This window comes from Grus americana, chromosome 16 (genome assembly GCF_028858705.1).
Source record: "Grus americana isolate bGruAme1 chromosome 16, bGruAme1.mat, whole genome shotgun sequence".
NCBI lineage: Eukaryota > Metazoa > Chordata > Aves > Gruiformes > Gruidae > Grus > Grus americana.
In genome coordinates this window covers 3,740,558-3,765,930 of record NC_072867.1, presented here as the reverse complement: position 1 = coordinate 3,765,930, position 25,373 = coordinate 3,740,558, and the positions used below count along the sequence as shown (strand labels likewise).

General features: G+C 39.3%; 1 protein-coding gene across 3 annotated transcripts in view; it reads right to left on the bottom strand.

Moving 5' to 3' along the window:
• MED13L (mediator complex subunit 13L) overlaps positions 1 to 25,373 on the bottom strand; it is a 200,206-nt gene that overhangs the window by 21,107 nt on the left and 153,726 nt on the right. For all 3 annotated transcript variants that reach the window (XM_054844011.1, XM_054844013.1, XM_054844012.1), the window contains exons 10-21: positions 21,939 to 22,670; positions 20,444 to 20,666; positions 19,640 to 19,745; positions 19,081 to 19,205; positions 17,582 to 17,681; positions 14,346 to 14,566; positions 10,960 to 11,165; positions 7,665 to 8,611; positions 6,814 to 6,993; positions 5,032 to 5,255; positions 4,250 to 4,442; positions 1,784 to 2,231 (exon numbers count right to left, since the gene is read on the bottom strand). In XM_054844011.1, coding sequence (XP_054699986.1) covers positions 1,784 to 2,231; positions 4,250 to 4,442; positions 5,032 to 5,255; positions 6,814 to 6,993; positions 7,665 to 8,611; positions 10,960 to 11,165; positions 14,346 to 14,566; positions 17,582 to 17,681; positions 19,081 to 19,205; positions 19,640 to 19,745; positions 20,444 to 20,666; positions 21,939 to 22,670 — 3,705 coding nt within the window. The remainder of the gene's footprint in view (positions 1 to 1,783; positions 2,232 to 4,249; positions 4,443 to 5,031; positions 5,256 to 6,813; positions 6,994 to 7,664; positions 8,612 to 10,959; positions 11,166 to 14,345; positions 14,567 to 17,581; positions 17,682 to 19,080; positions 19,206 to 19,639; positions 19,746 to 20,443; positions 20,667 to 21,938; positions 22,671 to 25,373) is intronic.

Here is a 25,373-nt window from a genome sequence, read left to right as displayed (position 1 = left end):
TACAAGAATATACAAACTAAGTGATGCACAGCACAATTGCTCGCCACCTGAGGCTGATGCTCAGCCAGTTCCTGAGCACCCACGTCCCAGTCAACCCCCTAGTTATATACGGAGCATGATGTCATATGGTATGGAATATCCCTTTGGCCAGTTGGGATCAGCTGTCCTGGCCGTGTCCCCTCCCATCTCCTTGGGTGCCCCCAGCCTTCTGATTGGCAGGGCAGGATGAGAAGTTGAAGAGTCCTTGACTGCTTGGCAACAACTAAAATATCAGTGTATTATCAACATTATTCTAATCCTAAATCCAAGCCACAGCACTATACCAGCTGCCAGGAAGAAAATTAACTCTATCACAGCCGGAACCAGGCCAAATCGATAATTATTGTTTTTCTGTAAAGGTGTGCAAGGCTGAAGCAGAGGAGGAAAAAGGGGAGTGCAAAGTGATTCTTATGTTCAGAAGCAAAACTAAAAAACATGACAACAGTGATTGAGGGGAAGATGACTTCTACTCATAGTTGTTAATCCAAAATACCTGTTATTAATTATGCTTTAAAGATACTCACTGTAAAGTCTAAGATAATCTCATTTAATGCAATCAGATTACATCTGAAGACTATGGAAAAGTTGACTTATTAGCTGTGTGAATTTTCGTTTTACGTATATACATGCCTAGATTTTGGTGCTGTTTAGGGGGGGGGGGTTTTGGGAGAGGTGGAAGGGGGAGAGAAGGAATTGAGAACTGAGGAAAAAAGCCAAAGTAATATCCGTTGAGACTGAAGCCCTCTGTTTAGTTACAGAAAAGGCTCCACTGGTAATGGAAGGAGAAACTGAATGTTTTTTACTTGGTAAAACACTTCTCCATGCCTCAACCACGAATGGGAGGCTCAACATCTGCAAGTGATAAAAAGCAGCTCAGACTTACTGTGTCAGAAACCATGCTGCAGTTGATAAAATGGTATTTTGCATAGATCCAGCGAACAGATGTCTTAAGGATAACCCGAACTACAACAGGATGTGGGCTTTTCACTTAAGATACAGGAACTCCATAACATATATCGTGACTATTAGTAATATGCATTATTATGAGAGTAATGAAAAACATGTTCACTCAGGAAGTTACTTACATAAGATATTAAAAAAATCCCCTTTTCCTAATTTTTATGTTTGATGGATGACTATTTATAATGAAGTCTTTAAAAAACTTGTGCTGCTAAACGTATTTTAAAGTAACAGCAATATAATCCTGTTTCCTGTCCTCACAGTATACCTGCTTGCAAAACAACACTTGCAATGCAAGCAAATTAGGGGAAAAAAAAATTCATGGATTGCATTTTGTATCTGTGAACATTACAGGTGTGATGGAGCTGCTCATGTCAGGAGGCATTCAGTGCCACATGAGGTATCCTGCAGTATCTGACACAGGTGACCAAGCTAGCAGGTATGGCACAGGACCTGAGCCATCTTGTGTGTGTCTTGTACTGCAAAGGCAGGCCAGGTGGGGTATCCCAGGGCATCTCCAACGGAACACCACCACCCATGTTCATGCAGCTGAATCAAGCTTTGTTTCTTGTTTTTTCCAGCTCCCCTTTATCAGTAACCACTACAAACAAATAAAAATGGGCCCTGCTCCATTTGCAACTGGTCAGTAGTACTGCACATGGCAGAGGGTCCTCTCCTTTCAAGGATTTACGTAAGGCTTTACAGTTATGAGTTGTATGAAAGCAGGAGAACAGTGGATTTAATTAGAAGTACTCTGAGTAATTGGAGCACTTAAGTAACTTACCCTTCCTGTCCTTCCTGTTGCTGTTGTGGTAAGTTTTGACTTGATTCTGCATCTCCTCCAGGACCTGTGCTGCCTTGCGAGCGGTCTGCTGCGTTTCCCCCAGTGCTGGTGTTCTGCCCTGAACCAATGTTCCCACTAAACCCTGGAGTAGAGGTAGTGGTCATCTGGTTAATGCCGGGTGTTGCAGAAGATGCTGACAGCTGTGACACAGAGGATGCAGAGGATGAACTACTACTTCCTGCTGGAAGGCTGGTGGTCCCACCACTGGGTGTGGAGTTAAAGGAATTGCCTGTTGGTGGTGCCCCAGCAGCTGAGACACACGTTGAATTCGAGGGTACGGGTCCAGTGTTCCCAGGTACTGTCTGCGTCTGGCTTGCTGGCGCTGGGGTTTGGTACTTAGGTGGTAGCAATAGGCTGCTGTCAAGCTGCAGAGTGGCTAAGTAAGGTGCTGAAACAGCATATCAAGAGGAAAGGAGATTAATGACAGTCTGTCAGATCAAAGTGAACTGCAGTAACCATAAAGTCATACAATATTTTCTGTGCTTTTAGAATATTCTAAGAGTATACAAAGGCTAAGTGAATATAATCTCCATTATAAATATTTACTTTGGAATCCATTCTTCAGGGTTTCAGTTCTAACTGATATGAATCAAATGTCTTTAAAAACAGGACTGACTTTGCAGAGCTTTGTGAAGCGAGGTTGGCACTGACATGTCATTACCTCTGGCTAGATTGTGTTGCGATAACAGCTTTATATAGCGTTCAGCTTTGCAATCTACTACAGGTTATCTCTGTCAGACTAAAAAAATCTAAAAGTCTTTTTATCTGAGCTACAATAATGGCAAACTTTAATATAATTATTTCTGCTCCTCAGTGTCAGAAAAGGAGATATCACAGTGATTATTTTTAAGTAATAAATGAGTAAAAAATAAGTAAATAGATATTTATTATTTATTCACTGTCAGAGGTGGTAAATCACCAGCAGGGGAAGTTTCCAACACCGCCCCTGCCAGACGCCTCAGGTGTGAATTGAGCAGCCCAGTTCCTCAACTGGCTGTGCACATATTTCTGCATGTAACCCTGGGGTATTTATGTTAAGTAGCATTGTAACAATTTCTTCCTCCCAGTTATGTGGTAAATTAAAACTAAAAGCAGACTGAATGAGGCAACAGGGTCATTTGAGATGGATGAGTCCTAGCCTGTCCTGCCAAACTTTCCTCACAGGATGGGGCGAACATTCAGCAGTCCGTAGAACTGCCCAGCTAACTCTGAAATGCACTTTTTTCCAAAACCCGATCAAAAAAGTCCTCAAAGTAAGCAGACCTAAGAATTGTCACACCTTTCTCAGAGTAAAGGGAGTAAGCACTTCTCAAGAAACCACTTAAAAGTTCCTGGCTATGTTTAAACAAAAAAATAGTTTGCACATTTCAGCTCAAGCTGAAACATTTCCGTAGCTGGCGTTCTATGATCGCTGCCTGTCTTGGTGACCAGCACTGTCTCGGCAAACATATTTCCAGTGACATTTTGGATGGGTTGGTGTCTTGTGCTAAGATCTCATTTTCAGTCATATACACAATACATGATAAGCTGCCTCTGGATCCACTCTGGAAGGGAACAACCACGTCTCTCGCCCAGGCGAAATCTGGGAGCAATGTCAGATGAGTCAAGGGACTCGTCCAGGCTCAGCCGGGACTAGCCTTCTGACACTACCCCAGCAAACTTCGTGCCTTCCATCCTCTCAGATTCTACACTCCTTCAGGAAACAAGCACACCTGACATTGTTATAAAAGAAGAAATATGGCAGGTTGCCATAACGAAACAAAACAACAAAAAGGAAAGACTAATCTTTCAAAACATGTCACTGTTTCAGGACAGAAATAAGCCTACATTAGGTCCAGAGGAGACCATGCCTTCATGTGGGTAGGGGAAGGTGGTTCTGGGAATGTGGTTCCGAGTATCCACACCCAGCAGATTGAGGCCCCAGCCATCAAGCATACTGATACTTTCTCTTTTTCACCTCTGTTAACTCATTCTTTGCAGAGTTTTAGTGCACTTGCCTCTTACATAAATAAATGTTATGTTTGAAGGCACCATGCACATCATTCTGTCACACTGGTGTGATGACACATAGCAGCAGCATATAAACCAGATCAATTTATACATTGTCTTGTGTGGAACATCTTTGAGACATCTTATACCAAACGGGCTTTTCTAAAAAGGTAAGAATTGGCTTTTGAATCTCTCACATCATCACCAGGCTGATAACAACAACAAAACATTCTACAGTAGGCAAATCTAACTTGGAAGGATTAAGAAATTAAGATGAAGCCTCATAACACCTTTTTTCATTTTAGACAGATCATAATCCGTACCTTAAGAAAAAGCCCCCCGTTTCCACCTACTGCAGATACCTGTAAACTACCTACGGAAAACAAAAGAGCCTCGCTAGCACCACGGTAGACTTACCTAAGTGATGCCGGCAAACTTGCGCATAAAGTTTGAGTCTGGAATGATTGTCGCACTCCTCAGTGCCCCAGGGCTGGGTAAACCATTCGCTCACGAGCTCATCCGTTAGCTTTTGTGCCACAGTCTTTCCCACCCGCATAATCCCATCACGTAACACTTTGCAGATTGGTTTGTGCTGGCCAAGTCTACACATCTGGTGAGGAAAGAAGAAATGCTTGTAACTAGATGTCAGGCACCTGAGTAAGTTATGCAGACTGGTTTGCAGTGTAAACCCTTTAGTACCAGCACACATCTGGTGGCTTCTTAATAATTATAAACCCAAAGGCTACGTTTATCTGTTGACTTGAATTGCACTTACAGCAGAAGTAATCTTACATATTCAGTAGTGCACAATGTGCATGGTAAGAAAAGGAAATGGTCTCCACTCCAGCCTAGCAATTACAAGAAAGCAACAGTTTCTTTAATCTACTCATTGCTCTTTAGGCTTGGTTGGGCCTCCATGTGTTAAATTGTATTAATACTTGTGTTATATCCTCTGTAAAATAAGAGAATGTGTACTGGAAAGCGGATGGCAACAAATACCCCAAAATGCACAGAGAATCACAATATAACCTAATTAGATAGCATCTTGGACTCTGAAAGTGCAGAAAGTCCTCAAAATGAAAGATAGCCTTATTCAAATAATTGTTACTTTTAAAAACATGGATTTCTCCCAATGAACATGCAGTACAGCAGAAGTGACACTTAAGAAGAAATAATTCAGTGTGGTTCCTCTTTCCAACCTCGTATACAGCACTCAAGTCCCTGAAGAAAGTTTTGGCTCCATCGAGCAAGGCCTCATTTTCCGGACACACCACGATATAGGCGACATCCCGATGGCCCCCGTATGGGTCTAGCAACAGCCTCTCCCAGAACGGCAAGGAGAATGGAGAGATTGTCAGGAAGTCCTTGTCATAACCCACTAGTAAAGTCGGGATCGGAAGAGGCTCAGGAGATTCCTCAGAGCCTTCAGAGAGAAAAAGAGAAAGAAAAAACGTTAAAGTAACTGGTTTAACTGCAGTGGGTTCTCTGACGTACCAGGAAGTGAGCTCTTCTACATGATGTTGGAAATAACTAATCCCTTGCCACGCTGAGTTTCCTAGAAATTTGACCATAGTGTAGAAACATATACTGAGGCTGCATCATGCCTGATAAACCGTGTTCTCCCATAGTCTTTTTTCTTGGGAAAAAATATTTAACAAAGGAGAAGACAGATTTATATTGTACTTAAGAAATGTCATAAAATCAGTCAGCCAAAGTAGAGGGAGCCGATCCAAGCACCATTTAAACTTTCCTAGAAAGTTGCAATAAAACATCTTCCAGTATACTGTAAAGACAGGTATTGCCCTTCCTGAGGCTTAATCTCGTGGTTTTACTTTGTCATAACCATAACCACATCTCACAAGTTCCTCTTCAACCAGAAGTAATAACATGAATACATAACATCTGATTTTACAGTTCTTCATCTGCCTCCGCCTGGTTGTGCAAAATTACTAAGTAAAATGGTTAGGCAAACTTATTGCCAGGTATATATAATACCAGGCAGAGTTATCCTAATTCTAAAAATCGCCTCCTGCTCCCCTCCAGAGGAAGCGCTCCAGTGTCACAGCCGAGAGGATTATGATCCAGTTAACATAGTACCTCCCAGACACTGTCCTCATTAGAAGAAATACTGTTGAAAATGTCAAGCGAAAATATACCCAGTAATTTCTGCAGACTATAATCCAACTTTATTAAAACGTCAACATTCAGTAAAAATTACTGAATCTATCTCAAAGGCTCTGCTACTTACTGTATGGTAATTTAGGTTTTATTCTCTGGTAACAATTGGGAAATCCTAACTCGTAAAGTTACAAATGCTGGAAAAATTATTAGATTAGAAGTACTCCTCCTGAAGCACAAGAGCTCTAGAAAGGAACTGGAGTTCCCACAAGTTGTCCCAGCCCCAAAGGAAAGCAGCAACATATTAAATACCAACAGAGAGAAAATAAAGCAAAGCACGATGGAACTGGAGAAAAAACACCTAAGCAAGACTGGCTCAGTTAAGACTGAAATAAATTGCAGGCGAGAAATGCATATTTAAAGGTCAGTTGTTATTTTGCAAATGTGCACATACAAAATCTATTTTGTGACTTCTATTTTCCAGAAGCGTCACTTGTAACCAGGAGATACTTAAACTGAAACTTCTTATTAAGACTACGGGAAACCTTAGAAGAAGTAAACCTCTGTGGACAAAGCATACCCACTTTTTGTACGTTTGCGTAGGCCAGAAAGCCCCTCTTCCCCACTATGATTTGGTATAATTTTAACAGCTTCCTCTCTTCATGTTATTTATACACCACTAGTTTTCAGTACAAGCCCAAAATACGGAAGCAGACAGGATCCTCACCCAGCATTTTTGCACTCTGTAAATATTCATCTATCTGGAAGGGTAAAACCTCCACTGCAGTATTCGAGCATGTGCTTCAAATGCCTTTTAAGCTATGCTTTCATTGAACTGTTGGCATATAACACAATACATGTACCATAGGTTCCCCGTCCTGCCATCTTATGGAATTGCTGCCAGGTGAGTGGTCCCTGCACGTGCTGGATGTTCTCCCAGGTCCTTCCTGTTCGCTTCTTCTGGATAGCATCCTGGAGAAAGGGCTGGAGCGACAGCAGCATGCGCACCACGTCCTGGGAGGAGAGCATGCTGATATCCAATACTGCAAATGAAAAGGAGCATCAGTCATTTTCAGTGAGGAACAGGAAGAATTATTCGGAAGTACCAACATATTTTGGTGTACTGTTCCATTGTATTGCTCTTCACAATGCCCATAAAATTTGTACAACTTTAATTAGCTTAATGGCATTAAATGTGGTACTTCATGAAAACGTTGCTGAAATAAAGCTGTCATCACAGTCCTTTTCACATACCTTTCAATGTTACTTTGTCCAGCTCGGTTCATAAGAACTCAGAGCATCTTCAGCATATAAACAGGTAATATTTGATTATACAAGCACTTTTATTTTCGCTAGTGACACTTTCCTACAGAGCATTTCTTTTCTGCTGACTGCTTATACCCTTCTCCAAAAAAGGGGGTCATAATTCTGCCTTCTCCCCAATACTTGTATTTGTTTTGCATCTCTGCTTCAGATTTGTGAACTTCCACAGACCCTTTCACAATTTAGACCATAAAGTCTAAGGACAACTGGATTACTGGCCCTTTAGATGTAATTTATAAAGCTTTCAGAAATGTACTTTATTTCTAAAACATTTTTAGGCATATAATTTCCCACATAAAGATTAAGTGGCACATGATTGGCAAGCTTCAAACAGATTTATAGAGGTCACAAAAAATTCAAAGGAAAAAAAAAACCCTGTTTTGACCCATACCGTTGCTGTGAGGCCAAGAATGAACAGTGGCACTCCTTACGAGGGCTTCGTCCACTTTTCCGCCAGTGGGGTTGTCCACGTACTGCCTGCCTTGCTCAAGGGCATTGAAGCATTCTACCCAGGAGTCGTTACTGTCTGCCTGCAGTCTGTCATAACTCCAGTTCGTACATGGGAGTGTCTGACGATTGTTGGAGGACATGTAATCCAAGCAGCTCAGAGATGTGAAAGGCTGTGTGTGCTGATTCTGGAGGAGGAGGAGGAGGCTCATCGGAGGTTCCTGGGTCCTTCTAGCTCCCTCTCCCATCTGAGAGATCAAGTTGCTTTGACATATCATCAGTCGTCTCTCTGCAGCTTGGCCAATGTCTGAGGTCTTGCCAAAAATATCCAGCTCGTCCTCAATGAAGAGCCCAGAGTTGTAACCTAATTTGCGGTTCATAATAGCGCTAAAGCCACAGGTGCAACGGTACTGATCCTCGTTAGATGAATCTGGGATGTATAACCCAACATCTGCACCTTTAATATTCATATTACAGGCGCATATACAACAACTGTCAAAGTTACGGTCTTTGAAGATGTTCAACACAGAGTCTGAAAGAATCAAGGTGACGTACAGGCTGTGGGCTTCGGGGATGGGCTGGACAGTGGCTGGCTCCACAGAATTAAGCGGTCGTGTTGTAGATGGGGTAGAAGCAGGCGAACCTTGATCTGTGCTGTCGTATTTTACAGACCCTTGGCCGCTCGCAGTACCCCCACCTCTAGGAGTCCTTGGGGTCCTGGGTGTGCGCGGGGTAGGGACAGAGAAGCGGGGAGTTGCTGGTGATGGCAGAACTCCTGCTCCGCTGTTGCTGGCCGGAGCGGTACTATTGAGCGTCACTGGTGTATTCATCTGGGGAGTGTTCATCTGAAGATAGTCTTGGTCAGCCAAACTCCCAACGCTAGGCACATTGCTACAAGAAATAAATGAAACAGAGTCAAATGCCATCACAAACTGGTTGGTCGTGAGGACTGATTTTGTCAAAACTTATTTTTAAATACAAGGAGATGGTGAAAACTGGAAGGATTCATTGTAACTGTAGTAAAGAATGAACACACATTCTGCTCCTAACCTTTTACTCATGTGTCTCAACTAAAATTGTAATTCTCATCATGAACAGCATTGTTTCTTATCAGTATAATAAAAAGCTATCATCTCAGGCACTTCACCCTCCTAAAGACTATTCCCACGGCCTAAAACTCAAATGCTCTAGAGAAGAATCTCTAGATAAATTATCAAGTTAACATTTTAGGATATTTGTAATTCTTTTAGATAAAAACAGAAAGAATTGTAGTTGCTGTTTTAAACACAATTATCTGTAAAGAGATACAGATTAGTGGAAATGATGAAAATATTTCAAAGGCATAGAAATCTTACATTATTTTAGAAATCATCACTTTAAATAGCTGTCAGAAGTCACGTATGTGGCACTCATATATGATACTGCCTCATGGTGTATGCAACTGATAGCAGTATTTTAGATACTCAAAGTGCAAATACTCATTTAGGATTACACAGTCTACAGCACAATATCACATAGCCCATTACTAAACTCTTAGTCCAGTAAAGCCAAGAATCTTATTTTTGGGTCATCTCCTGTCATGACTGGCTTTCTTATTCTGTTCTTGTCATTTTCGGCCAAATTCAAGTGACCAAAGCACAGTTTGTACATTCCCATGAGATCTATCTTCTCTTTGGAATGACTCACATCAACAAACAAGTAATAAGGGGCCAGTCAAAAGACTAAGATCTTTGCTTAACTTTTCTCTTTCCAAGATGCTAATAAGCTGCTCACTTTTCTTGAAATGTGTTAATTACATATCAGGGCAAGGAAAAAATGTAAGGACTCAATGAGTCTCTGTATAAAGGAGAGGAAATAGGGTTTTTTCATGTTTGTTCTTACCATGGAGTTTGTGTGTGATTTAAAAGGAGTACTATTTTAATGCTCACATATCATTAGTGACTTGAAAAGGAAAATAGTGAAGACCTTATTCCTTAGAATCATTTTATTACCTTGAACTGATGTATGTCCAACTCAAAGCAAGAGAGGAAGAAAAAAATGAACAAAGGTTTGAAGGAGTTCTGAATCTGAAGCATACTGAATGCCTCAGACTAATAAGAAAAGGTGACCTAGAAACCTTGATTGGCAATCACCACTCTGTCGGAAGCCTGCAGTAATAATCTTCAATCTAATTGGATTATATTGAAAATGAAAGGGGTTTTTTCCCCAACAAATACCTGAAATTAATAACCGGCTCAGGCCTGGTGAATCAGTTACTATTATGAAAAAAACTGAAAATTAAATTGCTCCCTAGGCACTATCAAGGGTTTACAATTTCTTCTTTGCAATTCTTTTGAGAATGCTGAAGGATCCTTTGGAGCTGGAAAAGGACTGATTTAAAGGATTTACAGACTGATTTAAAGATACAGGCCACCTCCTCTAGAAATGAATGCAGTGCAGCAGGAGACCTTTGTACTACTATTATTCCTTTTGAGAGGTTTTATGAATTTAATTTCTTGATAGCTTTCAAAATCTCCAGCAATGAATTTCTTCCATAAACATCACTAATTTCTGAGAACTGAGTAAGGAACACAAGCTTTTAAATTCAATGGCAGTCTTTGCTTATAGGTCGCAGCACTCTCATACTTGGCATCTTCTCTATTAGCATTTAGAAAGGAGAGGACAGCAAACATGCGATCAGCATCTGTCTGATTAGCAGCTCTGTATGTGACCCATTCGGGTTAAATCACAAGAACTCAGAGAGGCTAACATGAGAACGCGGAGAAGAGAGCTGTAACAGGCTTACTCTAAAATTTTAAGAGCCCTCAGAAGGCAAACTGGTATCATCAGGAACATGATCAGACTGAATCTCACATTGAATACACGAGTACAAACCAGAGGGGAGCCTGACTAGGCTAGAGAACTGGGCACTGAGGTGGGAGGTTAAGTGCATTAATTTTATTCCCTAACACTTCTGTTAGCAATTAATTCAAGTACCACATTACTGTTCTTTTAAAAGCACTAACAGTGCAGTGGACACATGCTGTAACAGCACCAATTTCCAAAAGCTGTTTTTAATTCAAATGTTCCTACTATCAGAACTTTTTTGATCTCGGACAATGACAAACTTAAAAGGTTTAAAATACATTTGCAGGTTATTGTATGGTTCTGGCGCATAGTAAAGCACTGTTAATATATGCGAACGTTTTAATTAATGAGCCATTTTATGTATGGGCCATGACCAACTAATTTTTACTTACTTGTAGCCATCTCTAATGAAAGTGGCTGCAGGCGGCAAAGGAAGTTGTTCAATTTTAGGAGGAACAGCCCAAGAAGGCCTGAAAATGCAGGCATCTGGTATCTTCAGAGGTAGGAGGCACTGACTTGGCAATATCTTCAGTGGAGCAAATACGGAAGAGCCCACAAAAGGTTGAAATGATGGAACTTTGTGCACGTACGAAAAATCCTGTAACATCCAAGTGACATTGTTTACAATAATACGGTAAAGTTGTGCTTTATATTTAGATATTTATTTTTAATTAAAACTTATTATACTGTTTGAACCCTCTACAACTGCATTTTTTCCAAAATTACATATATTTATTCATTCTACAAAATATTCAAGGGCAGTTCCTTCAAGGAAACTCAGCTGAGGCTCCTTGTTACACTGAGATCTGATACAACTTTAATGTCAGTAGATTTCACAAATAGACTAGACTCATTTAAGACAAGCTATGTCTGAAAAGTGAGGAGTTTACTATGACATTTTCATACTACTGAACTTTAAGCACCCAGTTTAGGCACTTAAAAGATTGATCTTTGCAAGACTTCTATACCGACAATGGAGAGAGAGGCCGAGTCGCAGTGTGAAGAAACCTTAGGTGCCTTAGAACAGCCTCTCTGAATAACCCCCACCTTGGGCATTAATATAATCCAAGTAATAACAGGGGACACTTTACACATGCCAAATATTGAATAAAAATATAGAAACAATCTCATAAACATAATATTAAATATAAATATCAATATCAAGTCCAGTCGAACTGGACTTTCATTGACTGTCATGTTTGTTTGCAGAGAATGATGACAAGACCTTCAGCCAGAGTTTCTAGAGCTATTCCATGTTTCTTTCAGAAGAGCTACTCCTTTTGAGGCACTACTGCAAAGTAAAAATCATTATTAAAATAGTAACAGTAGTCTGTCTCAGAATTTCAGTACTTAACATCTCGTTAGATTTTGCATTTTTTCCCTTGCGCCTTGTAAAGCATTGAGAGATGAGAGATGTGTGGATTCCTATCTTCAGCTGCTGAATACTCAGCACAAGAAATCTACTTACATGTTCTCAAAATGATTAGCAATGGGTTTAGGTGCTTGTTTTCCCCACTGGTGTATATGAGCGGGTGTGACACACTTAAAAGCAAGTAAACTGTGCTGTTGGAAATGTTATCAGGCAAAATTGAAATATGTATTTTAATACTCCTAACATAGTTGTGAGGGAGATTAAAATAGCTTCAGTATCAATGATGCCCTAAAATCTGTTCCCACTCAAAAACTTTTAGCTCAACAAATTACGATACAGATTTTCTTTCCAGGCCCAAATTATCCTAGTCTTAAGCAAATAGTTTACTGCACAAACAGAAGAAAAAAACCAGCAAGGTCCGTGGCAAGGCAAAGTCTTACAAACCTTATAAAAAAATTATTTCAAACTTCTGTAACGGTATAAAAATTGGCAGGTACATGAACTATACAAGGCGAATGGACAACTACCTCAGTAAAGCCTCGAAGAAGATGCCTTTTCTCATCATGCCTTCAAGTTACTAAGTCAGGACAGAAGGAAGAAGAGATCTTGCAATAACAAAGCAGACTTGCCAGATGTGCCTAGCTCTCCAGGCGGTTACCTGTCTTCACGAGGGGCACACCGATAACTGACTCCCTTACATTTCTGCAAAGTCTTTTTCTCAACGGAATTGTTTGTAAAAGCTCTCTACCAGCTCAGCCCCTTCAGAGGTGTCAGCTTCATTTGCAGTGAGCCGGTAACTCCTGGCTCTGACTAGACACACTCGATCGTGATATGGAGACGTAATACCTGAACGCGACATGCTGTCTTACTTCCCCCAGGGACAGGGACTTCCTCCTCTCCCAGGGACAGAACTGAATGCTCTTACAGAGAAAATCACCCTGGGGCTTGCCTGTGCTTTACTTTCGGTCTGCCTAAGGTATACTATTGCTGCCATGCAGGAAAACATACTAATTCATAGCTAAATCAGTTATACTAAGATAAATTATGTATCAGTATTCTCATATTGATATATAGCCACTTCTCGTAACATGCAACTGCAAGTGCTGTATCTTTCCATGTATAGCTCGCTCAGCAATGCAGATGCTTAAAAATAAGCCTTAATTCCAACATTCACAGGAGCACAAAGTGAGAGGGAAGGAGGTGGTGCTGGGGAGAGAAATGCCTGCTGCAACAGAAGGAACAGGCTGTGGCACAGTAGGGACGGGCTGGGCCTGAAGGAGAATTATGCTGTAAAATCAAGGGTTGGGGACTACCAGAAAGACAGAATAATAGTGTGTATCTCCCTTTTTATTACCTGCGTACAAATGAGCTTGCTGCAGAACAAGGTGATGCGTATTTCTACATGGAAATGTGCATTTTTAAATAAAAAAATCCCTCAGGCTATATGCATGGAAATATGGTAACAATAACTTCTGACAAGTGTGACAAAAATTGGCCCAAAAAGTTAAGTAATGCAGAATACACACAAGCAGGCAGAATGATTTTATCCTACCTCTTCACCTGTGCTAAAGATGGAACAATGAAATACAAACCAATGTACACTAGGTGCTTATGTTAAGTCCTTTTATGTGATGCTATGGAAAAATGGATACATCTTGATATGTAAAGTCGGGGAGGTGACTACTCGTACCCAGCAGCAGAGTCCCCATTTAAAAATAGTTCTTTACTCAGATACACTATGGACTCGATATAGGAGTAACTATGTGACATTACCTGACCTGTGTTATACAGAAAGTCAGATAAGAATGGTCCCATCTGGCCTTAAAACTTGTGAAGTAACATCAGCTGAAGAAGAAACAGAGCAAGTTCAACCCCTGGGCTTTCTCAGAGATTTTCAACCCTAACCAAAAAAGGCAACATTTCAGAGAGAAAAAGGCAGCCTTTCTACATGCACGATTTTATCCTAGCTGCATCCCCAGAGACTGGCAGCAAGGAGTGGCTATACATAAAAGGTGCTACAGAAAAATTATCTGAAGAAATCAATCTTTTAACAGCTACTTAATCACAAGTATGATTTTTTTCATACAAGTATGATGTTTTTTTCATATACGTGCATTCATAGCGTTCATTTCACATACAATATTCTTTGTTTCCTGAGAACACTCAAAAACATTACAAACATAGAATTACAAGACGAAAAATACCTATAGTTTAAAATCAGGGAAACAGTTAAAAAGCTCTTTTACTAGAGAAGAATTTTTTTCCAACTAAAGACTGACATGTACTTTAGATGGATCCAGTTCCCATTTGTTAGTCTGCTACACGCACTACAGTACATGTGACTTCTTTATAAAAATCAAAACACAGAGATGAGACCGTAATAATACCGCCTCTTTGGCATGTTACCTTAATTTCTTCAGGTTTAGGGCTACCTAATCCATCTTCCACCTCCATTTTAAACTCAGCAAGCTGTGTTGGAACCATGTTGACCATGGGACTTTCCATCATTCCCAAGGTAGTCACTGTCTCTGAACTTATTCCATCTTTATAATTCATTACCGGGGAGAAGGCAGGGTGTTGTTCTAAAGAAGGTGGTGTTGGGAACATCCTTTGGAGATCTGCCACAGCTAAATATGACGAAATAATGCACTGTTAATCATTAAAATACAAATTCTCAAGGAAATCCAATAATCAATGCAAAGTTCACCCCAGCAACTGTTACTAAGGAGATACAGAGTAGTTTCTTCCCTTTTTTAGAGTTGATACTGAGCCCTAAAACAGGAAGCTTTTAGAATTAGCATGCATTTAGCCGCATTTTTCTACTGACATACAGTCATTGTAGTCTCATTTGGTCCATAGCGACATAAGTCCTGAAGAGAGGACAGGCTACTGTTGCTAACACAAACACAGGCAGTTTTGCTTAAGAATCAGACTGCCAGGCATCCAACAGTGACAAGTGTCAGAGGAAGCCACAAAATTATAATAATAATTTTGCATTACAAGACATTAAGCCAGTAAAATCCCTAAATTACTTCTCAGTAAATGAATGTAATGTAATCATCCACTGTATATTTTTCTTCTTTAAGCAAATCAAACAAATAACCCCAACAGAAACATTTAATAAAGTGTATTGCAGTCAAACAAAAATCAGAATAAAGCCTTGTATTTTTCTCCCCAGCTACATTCTTTTTCCTTCCAGCTACCAGCTTCCATATTTATTTTGCTTAAAATCCAGAATATATGCTATCTTTTCCTGACCTGTATTAGGACAGATATTCTCTGGACATAACCATCACTCTGGTGAATTCACTGTTAAAATACTCAAATTAGAGAAGGATAGATTCCCGTAGGTCTCTCTTTTTAAATCCCTTTTCTGACAGACTAAAGGCCCAATTCCATTTCCACTCCTATACGTACATCCAACCACAGTGGTAGGACACAAGGACATACTTGTGTTCAGTAACTTTTGCAGCCTAAAGAGTATGGAAAATTCATAAACAAATACAGATGGATTTCTGACTGGTAAGTACTGCGTTGTGGAAATCCAAACTGGTGAAACACAGTACTACTCTTGAAAACTCATTGAACAAGACAAAAGTAAGTGATGGAATTAAAATTATACCTACTGCACAAATACACACACTAACAGTACATTTTTGTAGGAGGCTGCAACCTCAGGGTGTGTCTGCACACTGCCTTAACAGAGCCAAAATCTGAATTTCGTTCTTTTGTGCACAGAGATGAGACAGCCAGTCTATTTAATTACTTAGACAAAGTGAAACAACTCAAATAGGTGAAGCCCTCTCAAAATGGAGTTCTGTTGGTAAGAACAGTCAAAGCTGAACCCAATGTCTTTCACAACCTGGAGTAGTAGAGTAAATAATAAGCTAAGAATTATTCCCACTCTGTTGTTTGTTTATTTGTTTTCTCCCTTCTCAGTCTTTGAATGAAAATACCTTAGTCTTGTCCTGATACAGGATAAATTTTAATGTTGAGAACAAGTTCAGTAGAACGGAAACAAACTATTTTCCACTCAATGCTAATATGAAATATAATCTTCAGGATGGCAGCGGGACTAGCTACTGCCTCTGTTTTTCAACAAAGAGAAGTGTGCTTTTAGAAAGTGCAGAACAGGGGACGGGAAGGAAGGAAGGTTAAAATGAAATGTAGTTAGTCGGACTGTATTATGATGTACAAGGCATTTCAGTTCCCTGCAGATACTGTTATGCCTCGACAGCTGGTGTCAAGGGGACAGCTACAAAACGGAAGTGGAGCATATCTATTGAACTTATTCCATACAGCTCTATAGTATATAATTTTCTCACATTCTAGCTCACTCCAGTTAGCAAAATTCTGCAGTGCAGATTAATAAAAAAAGTTTAATTACAAAAAATCCCCCAACCCTACAGCAACAGGCTATCATTATTCATTTTCATGTGTGTCATGCTTGAAAAAGCTTTGCATATTTTAAAAAGCTATGGATCAACTAAACCTGTCAAAATCCAATCTCTGTGTACTTCAGACTTCTACATTTGAGTAAATCAGCACAGCTTTTATGGGTCCATAAAACTCTGACTCATCTCCTTCAGCCTGGTTTTTTTTTTTTCTTCTCAATTTGTTCTCATTACCAGCTAAAGTTAATGAGAAGGCATTAAAGAATGATTTGCAGAGAGATTTGATTTCTGCTTATAGTGGCCACAAAAATCAAACATTCTTCCTCCTCACCACTAAGTAATTTGTAATTCGTAATTTGATCTGTATTATACCAAAAATTCTCACCTTCCTCCTCTCACACATACATATACACATTTCTCTTTCATCTCAAGAGAAATGCCACCTATATAAATAATGCAAGAAAGCCCATATGTCTCAGAGAGTAAAAGTTATCATTCCCAATAGTTGTTGGCACAGTCCTTTCAAAAAAGCCCTATTGTTTTCATCTGCATTTCATACATTTTCAGCATACTAAATTTAGTTTCCAAGTTTCCTGCACTCCTACAGCCTTCCTTGTACATGTGTAGTGCCTGCACAAGCATCGTTTCTACCATAACCATCTGTAAAAGGTTTACAAGGTTCAGTTAGAACCTAGTTCTTCAATTTTAATCACGCACTTCCGCATCTAGATTAAACCCTGAAGGTGATTTTGGTCTGAATTTGTCATATGCTGAATGCAATTTTCTTCCAGGACAGGTTGCACCGTAACAGCCAATTGGTAAGTCAAAGCTTTAAATTCTTTTAAAAGAAGAAGAATGATTTATACTTAAAGAGGGATACGGTAATGGTGTAAGTGACTAACTGAGATTAAATACTGAATTGAGAATAGAAGGAAAGCTTCTAAATAAAGATTTGTAACAAATCCCTCCCATTCTTCCAATCGAAGACAATAATGCCAAAAGAAGAGCATCTCGAATCTCAGCAGGCACATAAAAAATATATGCTTATATTACCATCCACTGTCTTCAATAAAATCTGCTTACCCTCTTTTAATATTGGCATCTGGTAATTACAGAACAAAATAAGCACACGACCTCTTAGTCCTGAAAAAGTGACATTATAAGCCTCCTACGAAAAGGCAGTATGGTATGGTAGCTATAAGGAGATTTTAACTGTCCACAAAGTGGTAATCAGTTGTTGCTACTTACTTGGTGGGTAAGGTACTGCTGTTCTACCATCCTTCCCTACAGGGCGTTCCTCAGACCCTACTGTGGGCATTTTTGATGACCGAAGAGCTGGTGATACAGCCTACAAGCAGAATAATCACATTCCATATTAAAAAATATACAAAATATTATAATTCATAAGCTATTAAAAAGTCTGAAAACTCTCTGAAAGAGATTTCACAAGAAAGAAAAAAAAGTGTAATTTTCTACTCTCCCATTCTCTCCCCTTGAAGGAATCTGGATTTCTTTTTCCTCTCTTTCAACACTAAAACAAAACAAAAGTCTCTGAAATATTTGCCTGTGTACACCCCCTGCCCCCATACAAAGACACATACCTATAAGCATATGCATCTCACACACACAAATTATACTGAAAATGTTATCACAAACACTGAACTTGAAGTTAATGTGACTACTTGCTTACATGTTGGACCACTCTAAGATAATAATGAGAACATGATGCAGAGTAAAGCCATATACAGAGCAGCACAGGGGACAGCTCAACACGTGCAAGTTTTAAGACAGGAAGCACATTAGGTCTGTCCAGGCCAACTTCACAGAAAAAGGTAATGTTTTATTTTGACAGGACAGTCCTCTAGTAGATTTGGATGTTAACCGTAACATCATAAGTGCAGTTTGGAAGTGGTAAATAAATTGGTGTACTTGAAAAGTACTGCCAAGAACCAGACGTTAAGACTTTTAAACCATATTGTCTACTATCAGTCAGTGTAGGATCACCTGGTGTATCATTATGGCTACATTAAATTAAGCTTAAAACCAGCAATTATTCAAATCTTTGTCTGATTTTTTGTCCTGGTAATTGATGTAAATCTGCTTTTCCTTCTGTATTTCCTAATACTCAGCAACTATTCCTCTTTGCACTGAAATAAACTGCTTGCAGGAATAGAAAGAAACATGCTTCAGAGAATTACTGAAATTCAGTAAAGCTGAATTTGTATTTCTTTGAGCAGCTTCTCAGACAAGGTAAAAGAACAAATCACCAGTTAATGAAACTAGGATCTTTTCCGTAACTCTCAAACACACACAAAACACTGAAAAGCTCCGTACACGAAACTAGATGTAATGCGTTTAGAAAGCAAGTACATTGCTTTACTTATGGAAGTATTCTTATAGCCTGCCTATGCAATGCCTGAGTCAGCAAGGTAGCTGTATACAGGTTCCCCTCGTGACTGAAATACTGTCAGACAACACAAGTTTGATGTTACCTAAGTCACATTCTAATGTTCCTAAATGATACACAGTGATGATTTCTCCCTTTGATGGATCTCCTGAAAGGATATCTCTCTTTGCTAGCAATTCTTCCTAGCTGAAATCCAAGCCTGCCTACCCAGAAACTCCCTCTCCTATCTATCTGGGATAATTACTCGCCACTAGGATTCCATCCTCCTCCTCCTTCCCCTCCTCCTCTTTTTTTGGCTATGGTTCAAGTCTACAAAACACTCAGTCCTACAAAGACTTACACCAAGCTCATCTTCATCTGAATTATCAAAGATATTATCTAGATCATGAAGCGATGGAGCCAGATCCGTCACCTGCGTGAGGCTACCGGAGCCTACACGGCCTGCAGCATTGTCTTGCCGGGTATCTATCAAAAAGAAAGGGAAAAACACTTGAAAAATGGGAGCAAAGTTAAGAGACACAAAATTGCCTTTTGTCAATTTTACTTCTCACTCTAAACAGGAGACAAGCGAGAATCACTGAGGCCCCTTTTCTGTGATGTAGTCTAGAAATAACCTTGCAGTCAAGTTTTAAGCAAGCACCGAACGTCAATCAGGAAACAGTGAAGGTAGCTACTTGCTCAACTTCAATATTATAAATAAATAAATAAATGAAAAATTACATTATCATAAAAAGTTTTCATATATCATTAACATATCAAGTTTTGTCCATCTCAGGAGCTGTATAGAGCTCTCATGTTACAGTCAAATATTCAGTATGTGATTTTTTTCCTTTCAGATCTTACTGCATAGCTTTAAGTATTTTTTTCTTTGCAGAGTAAATTAAAGAGCTTTTACTCACCAGCCTTAGGGGCAGAACTGAAAATAGACATGGCGTCTTTTCCATCAGGAACTGGTGCAGAATGACCCGTTGTGGGGATTTCCTTGGTACCAATTCCATCCTCTGACTGTACAAAAAAAATCCAAGAGTTTTTCATGGGTATTAATTTAAGCTGTATAAGAACAACTGTTTTCCTATGTCAAGCCAAACTCAGGGCTCGATTCAATGCTCTGAGAAGATACATAAAAAGTATCATGCATGCAGGGCAGGTAATGACCAACAGTGATCAAATTTGTTTCTCACATACGGAAGAACACCTCTCTGGAAATGATCAAACCAATGCAGCATCCCTGCCACAAAGCCCCTCAGCAGAAGGCTACACTAATTTTGCCCAAAGGAAGAAAAAAACTTGGGCTGGGGAGATCTGAGATTTGCAGTGAGGTGACTGATATATCAAGCTGAAGCCCAGCAAATTCTTTGATCTCTACAAGTGAATATAATGCTAAAAATATTTTATTTCTTAGCTTAAATCTGGAAGCTGCTGCTGGTCAAGCTGAATATACATAAACAGGAAGTACTCCTTGCAAGAGCAATGTTTTCATATACAAACAGGTTCAGAGGGATGCCAGCAAATACCAGTTCAAAAATACCATAGTGGAACAAAGTTTTTTCCTGGGAGCCAGTGTGGGAAAGAAACACATAATCTCTCTGATTTTGATCTGTGGAAAAGGCTTGTGTCTTCCCGAGAGCTGCAGAGCAAATACTGTGCTGCAGTACTGTAAGTCCGATAATGCTCATGATAAAGACTCTGGATTTACACCTTACCTTGTTCTTCTTCAAAGGATCCTTCTCAGCCCCAAGTTTGCATTTTTTATTGCCAGTGAAGCTGTACTTTATATCGCCATCTTCAAAAGTGTAAGGATCACTAGCGTCTCCCAAGCCTTCTCCAGGTTGTTGTATTAGAGGCAAGGGGTCAAGATAGTTCACTGGCTGCACTGGTTTCCGCTCTTTCAAAATTTTAAACCTTTTATTAGGTTGTGCTAAGAGCCTGAAAGTAAAAATAAGCAAGCAAACAAAGCCATCATGAAACAAAACAAATATACCTTTTACAGCAAAGAAAACGAACAGCTCTTAGGATCTGTAGCAGTCACACACAGCCCATATCCCACTCCATCCTCCTTGATTTAGCAGAAATATGGTTTTTCCTCAAATAAAGGATGCATTTGCCTAGATTTAGTATTAAACATCTTACTGTATTAAGAACTCCTACTCTGGGACAATGAAAAAAGAATTCATCTTGTCACTATAGAAATCAAAGCACTCTGAAGTACACATAAGCCTTCTAGCCTAGAAAACTTCAATGTAATTACCAAAATCAATGTTGTCATAACTCAAAAATTCTTCCTCAATTAATTTTACCTTATACATTTTCATTAGCTACTCTCTTTGGTATGTTTTTTTCTATGCATTGTCAAATTGCAAAAGTAGTTTTTAGGCTGACATAAAATTAATTCAAAGTTAAAAGTAAATAAATAATTACATAGATAAATATCTTTGCATAAAAGAAAATCCATATTTAAAAATAATAAACAAAGAAAGAGTTAAACATTTCTTAAAATTTAGGTAGCTCATGTTATTCACTGAGGAACACACTGTATATAAACCGTAGTTTTTCTAAAGTAACATTTATAAGAGATTAGCATTTACTCTCTTTGGTGTACAGACCAGAGAGACTGTTAGGGTTTTCTGTTTCAATCCTACAGAGACTGAAGTTAATAGTAAAGCTTCTATTAATTTCAAAGATCCCACAGTGGGTTTACAAAAAAAAGCAGCATTATTCCATAATGTAGTATCAACTACTACTTACAGCAAGCGTGGTACAGTGCCATTTTAAACCCACACAATTGGACAAACCACACGGAAGTGCCTCTACAGTGCCATAAACAGAATTTCACTCAAAACCAGGCATTTCTGTAGCTGGAAGGTTGTGTAACTAAACACAGATGGTTTGGGGTTTTTTTTAAATGACCAAAAGATAAAAGCTTAATAAAACTTTTACATTTGCTCAAATTACTGCAATATAGGTTACAAACAGATTTACCAATTCTTATAATGTCCAACAGAAAGCCAGATATGAAAAAAACAAGGCATACTACAACAGCACATTTCTATTCGAGTATTTAACATTATCTCCAGCATTCATTCACCATCTTTGATGTTGCAGTGAAGCCTTCTACTCGTTTCAGTTTCAACTCAAAACAGTGTTTGGTCATGCTTATCATTTACTAAACCCACCACTCAGATCAACTTGCACTCTTACCTTTTCAGTGCAGTGCTGTCCGAGTTTATTTCCATCTTGGCATCGTATCTCTCACATGGAAGGTCTGGCGGCCTGAACTGTGGATCGTCACTTGACGGGACACTATAGGTCCTCCACATATCTAGTGACTCATTGTTCTGAATTAACCCACAGTATAATGCTGTCTCACTGACCTCTGCCATCAGAGGTAACCTCTGTCCAACGAGGACTGTCCTATCATCTAAGCTGGGCAAAGGCTGAAGCTCCAGCCCACTGCCATAGAGTGCTGGGTTTACAGGGATGGAAGGCGGGTCCAGGTTCTCTGCTTCCTGACCTCTTGGCTGGGGGCTAAGTGTGGGAGGCAGAGGGGAAGTAGGGGAATGGGGTGAATCCATAGGATTCATATTAATTTGCTTGCTTGGATTTCTAGCAGGTATAGATAGCGGCTTCTCGTATTTTCTGGAACTAGGGACTTCTAAAGAGGGTTCCATTCCTGCTAATCCCAGTTTCTGCCCTGATGTGTCCTGCTCCATGCATAGCTCTTCGCTCACAGAGGGCCGATGGTGAAATGGCATCATAGGCCTTTTTTGCAGTTTGTCTCCTTTTTCCTGTCTCTCTGTTGTTTTGTGCTTTGAAGAGGCAGGAGGTGGCAACGATGAAGATGATGATGATGTTCCCACACTGAATCCTGGCTGATTTATCGTTGGGGGACGGCTGGAGCCAGCAGCACAACGTTGTTTGAAAACCTTGTGCCTGAAAGCAGAGGCAGAAACGAGTCACTGCATGGTTTATACGGTTATTGGATCTAACGGAAAAAAACCCCACAAATCCAAACTCAAAGAACAACACTGAGAAATCTTATGTCTACTCCTGATCTTTTAACAGATTCTGGAACTGTCACATGATCTGGACCAGGTCATTCAAGCCAACTCGGCTGCATTTTCACTGACCTATAAAATGGAAAATGACAGTCTCCAGAAAATAGCATTTGAAGGAAAAAGTTAATGTTTATAGAAGCTTAGTATTGCTCAGACGGAAGGTAATATAAAAAAAAAAAATCCAAGCTACTGTTGTTTTCATTACTCTAAAGAAAGATAGCCTTTCAAATAAAATGACTGCTGTGGAACTACACCACTACTCCTGCACACTCTTGAGCATCTGTTACAAAAGATACAGATCGGAGTTGGTTCAGTGAGGTTCACAGACATGATACATGCCAAGATGCTTTTATGGCAGTTTCCTCCTCCGTATCAGGTAAGGAAAAATAAGCACAACTCTAGTCCAAAACCAAAACAACCACACAAAAAAAGAAACTAGAAAAAACCAACTACCAACTGATGAAGAAAGCATGAATAAATATTTTAAAATATCCAAAACAAAAAATGCAGTAACATACAAACTTATTACTGGCTTTATATTTTAATATGGCTTTTTTTTCAATTTGTATCTGGTATCTTTAAAACTGGGAAGCACAGGACGGAACTTCAGTATTTCAGGTACTGCTAAACACTATTTTCATCACATAGCTGATGGTCCCCAAGGATGTTACAACAGGGACATCTAACTCTGTCCATATTTTTATTGGCCTTTTTTGTTGTTTGCTGTTTTTGTTTAGTTGTTTATTTGTTTTTTTTAAGCTAAGCAGAAATTGAAGGACATATTGTGCTTAATATTTATACCTGTTTAAAGTTAAATACCATTGCAAAATAAATCCCTCCATCTCTGTTTTTGTTTATAAACAGCACTATCTAGGACAGCAACAAAACATTTCAAAACATATAGTATGCTTCTAATTCAGAAAGATAAACTACATTATTGCAAGTAAATTGGACTACTAAATTGAAGAAAACCAGTTCTGCTTTTATGCCTTAGCTATGAAAACATCCAAGTTTTGTAGTACACAGCAGCTGTCAAATGGTACTAATACAACTTCTTGTACATCTTTTTCCTCTAACCATCCATGTTGTGTGGCATTGTCCTGGCTTTCTTTGTGGGCTTTGCTGTTATTAGGACACGTTGCAAATTCTCTGCCACAGCAGATGGTCTTTAGCTGCAATCACCCATAATGTGGAGCTAATGCCCTAGTAACTGAAGATTTGCCTTAAGCATGTCCTTGTAAAATTTCATTGACTTAATTCTCCATCATTCGCCTTATTTTAACTGACCACAGAAAATTATTTTAGACAGTCTGTTGTTCAACACACAAAGTTGGGACTATAGAAGATTTAATTTGATGCCAAGTACCAGATAAACCTTTAAGACTCCATATTTAAGATCATATCTTGACGTTTATACTCTCATTTATACAATACATAGAACGGGCACAGTAATGACTAAACCAATATCTATATGACAGTAGCTGTCCAGTTTCTGCAGCTATACGGAAAATTTTTATTGCTGTTTGAAATCAGGTATTGCCTTCACTTAGAGGATAATGTTTTAATTTCCCAGTTGTTGTGTTTACTACCTCCAGCATGATGTAGTTATCACTGGAGGTGTTAAGAGACAGTGTGAAATTGCAAATGCAGCTGAACCGTTCCATGGATTCAGGTTTCCATTGTACACTATTGATTCCCCATGCTTTCTAGGTGAGGCTGGATCTCAGTTTTCCATAGGGAACACTCCACGTCCTGACAAAACATGTACCTGTTCTACATTCTTGAGTATATACATACTAGCAACAAATAATCAGAGGTAAAGAGCAAAGCTGTAGAAGAGCAACACTTTCACTCTGGATACAGCACAGATCTCCAGGTGGAACCCTCTGCCCTCTGTATGATGCACAATTCCTCTGCATCCCTTTATCTCTTCTTCTAAATACACAAAGAAGAACTGGCTTCATGTGAAGTCAAACACAAAAGGTACAAGGACACAATCTCGCTTCATTCAATTTTGGACAATGGAAATTTCTAACCAACAACCCTTCAGAGATTGTGAAAACGCTACACTCCTAAATTTCTCTGTACGGCCAAATCTACACAGAAAGCTCATTTAAGGAATTGGTTAGAGAATATATTACTCTTATTAATAACAGTATTTTCTTGAGTTTGCCTTGCTGTTAAAAGAAAAAAGAAAACCAGCGATGCCTCAGCCAGATGAAGAGCAAAGAATCATTGCAGCCACATCACTGGCTGTTGTGTTGACTATTATTTGGACAAAGACCCTTACTGCAGTTGGCGGAGGGGGGAATGGGAGAGAGAGAGAGGTAGGAAGAACAAATACCAAAGGGGATAGCACAGCCTGATTAGCATTTCTGTTTGATCATACAAATGACATTTACATCTGTGCAGACTTAAGGAATAACTTCTTTAGGTCGTAAAAACATCTTTACTAATCTTTTAAGTAGATGTGACCTTAGGAATTAAAAATTTCAGTAACAGCCGTTTCACAGGACTATTTCACTGGAAACTGTTTTCTAGCCCCATAACATCTCTGATAATTTTACAAATGTTAAGC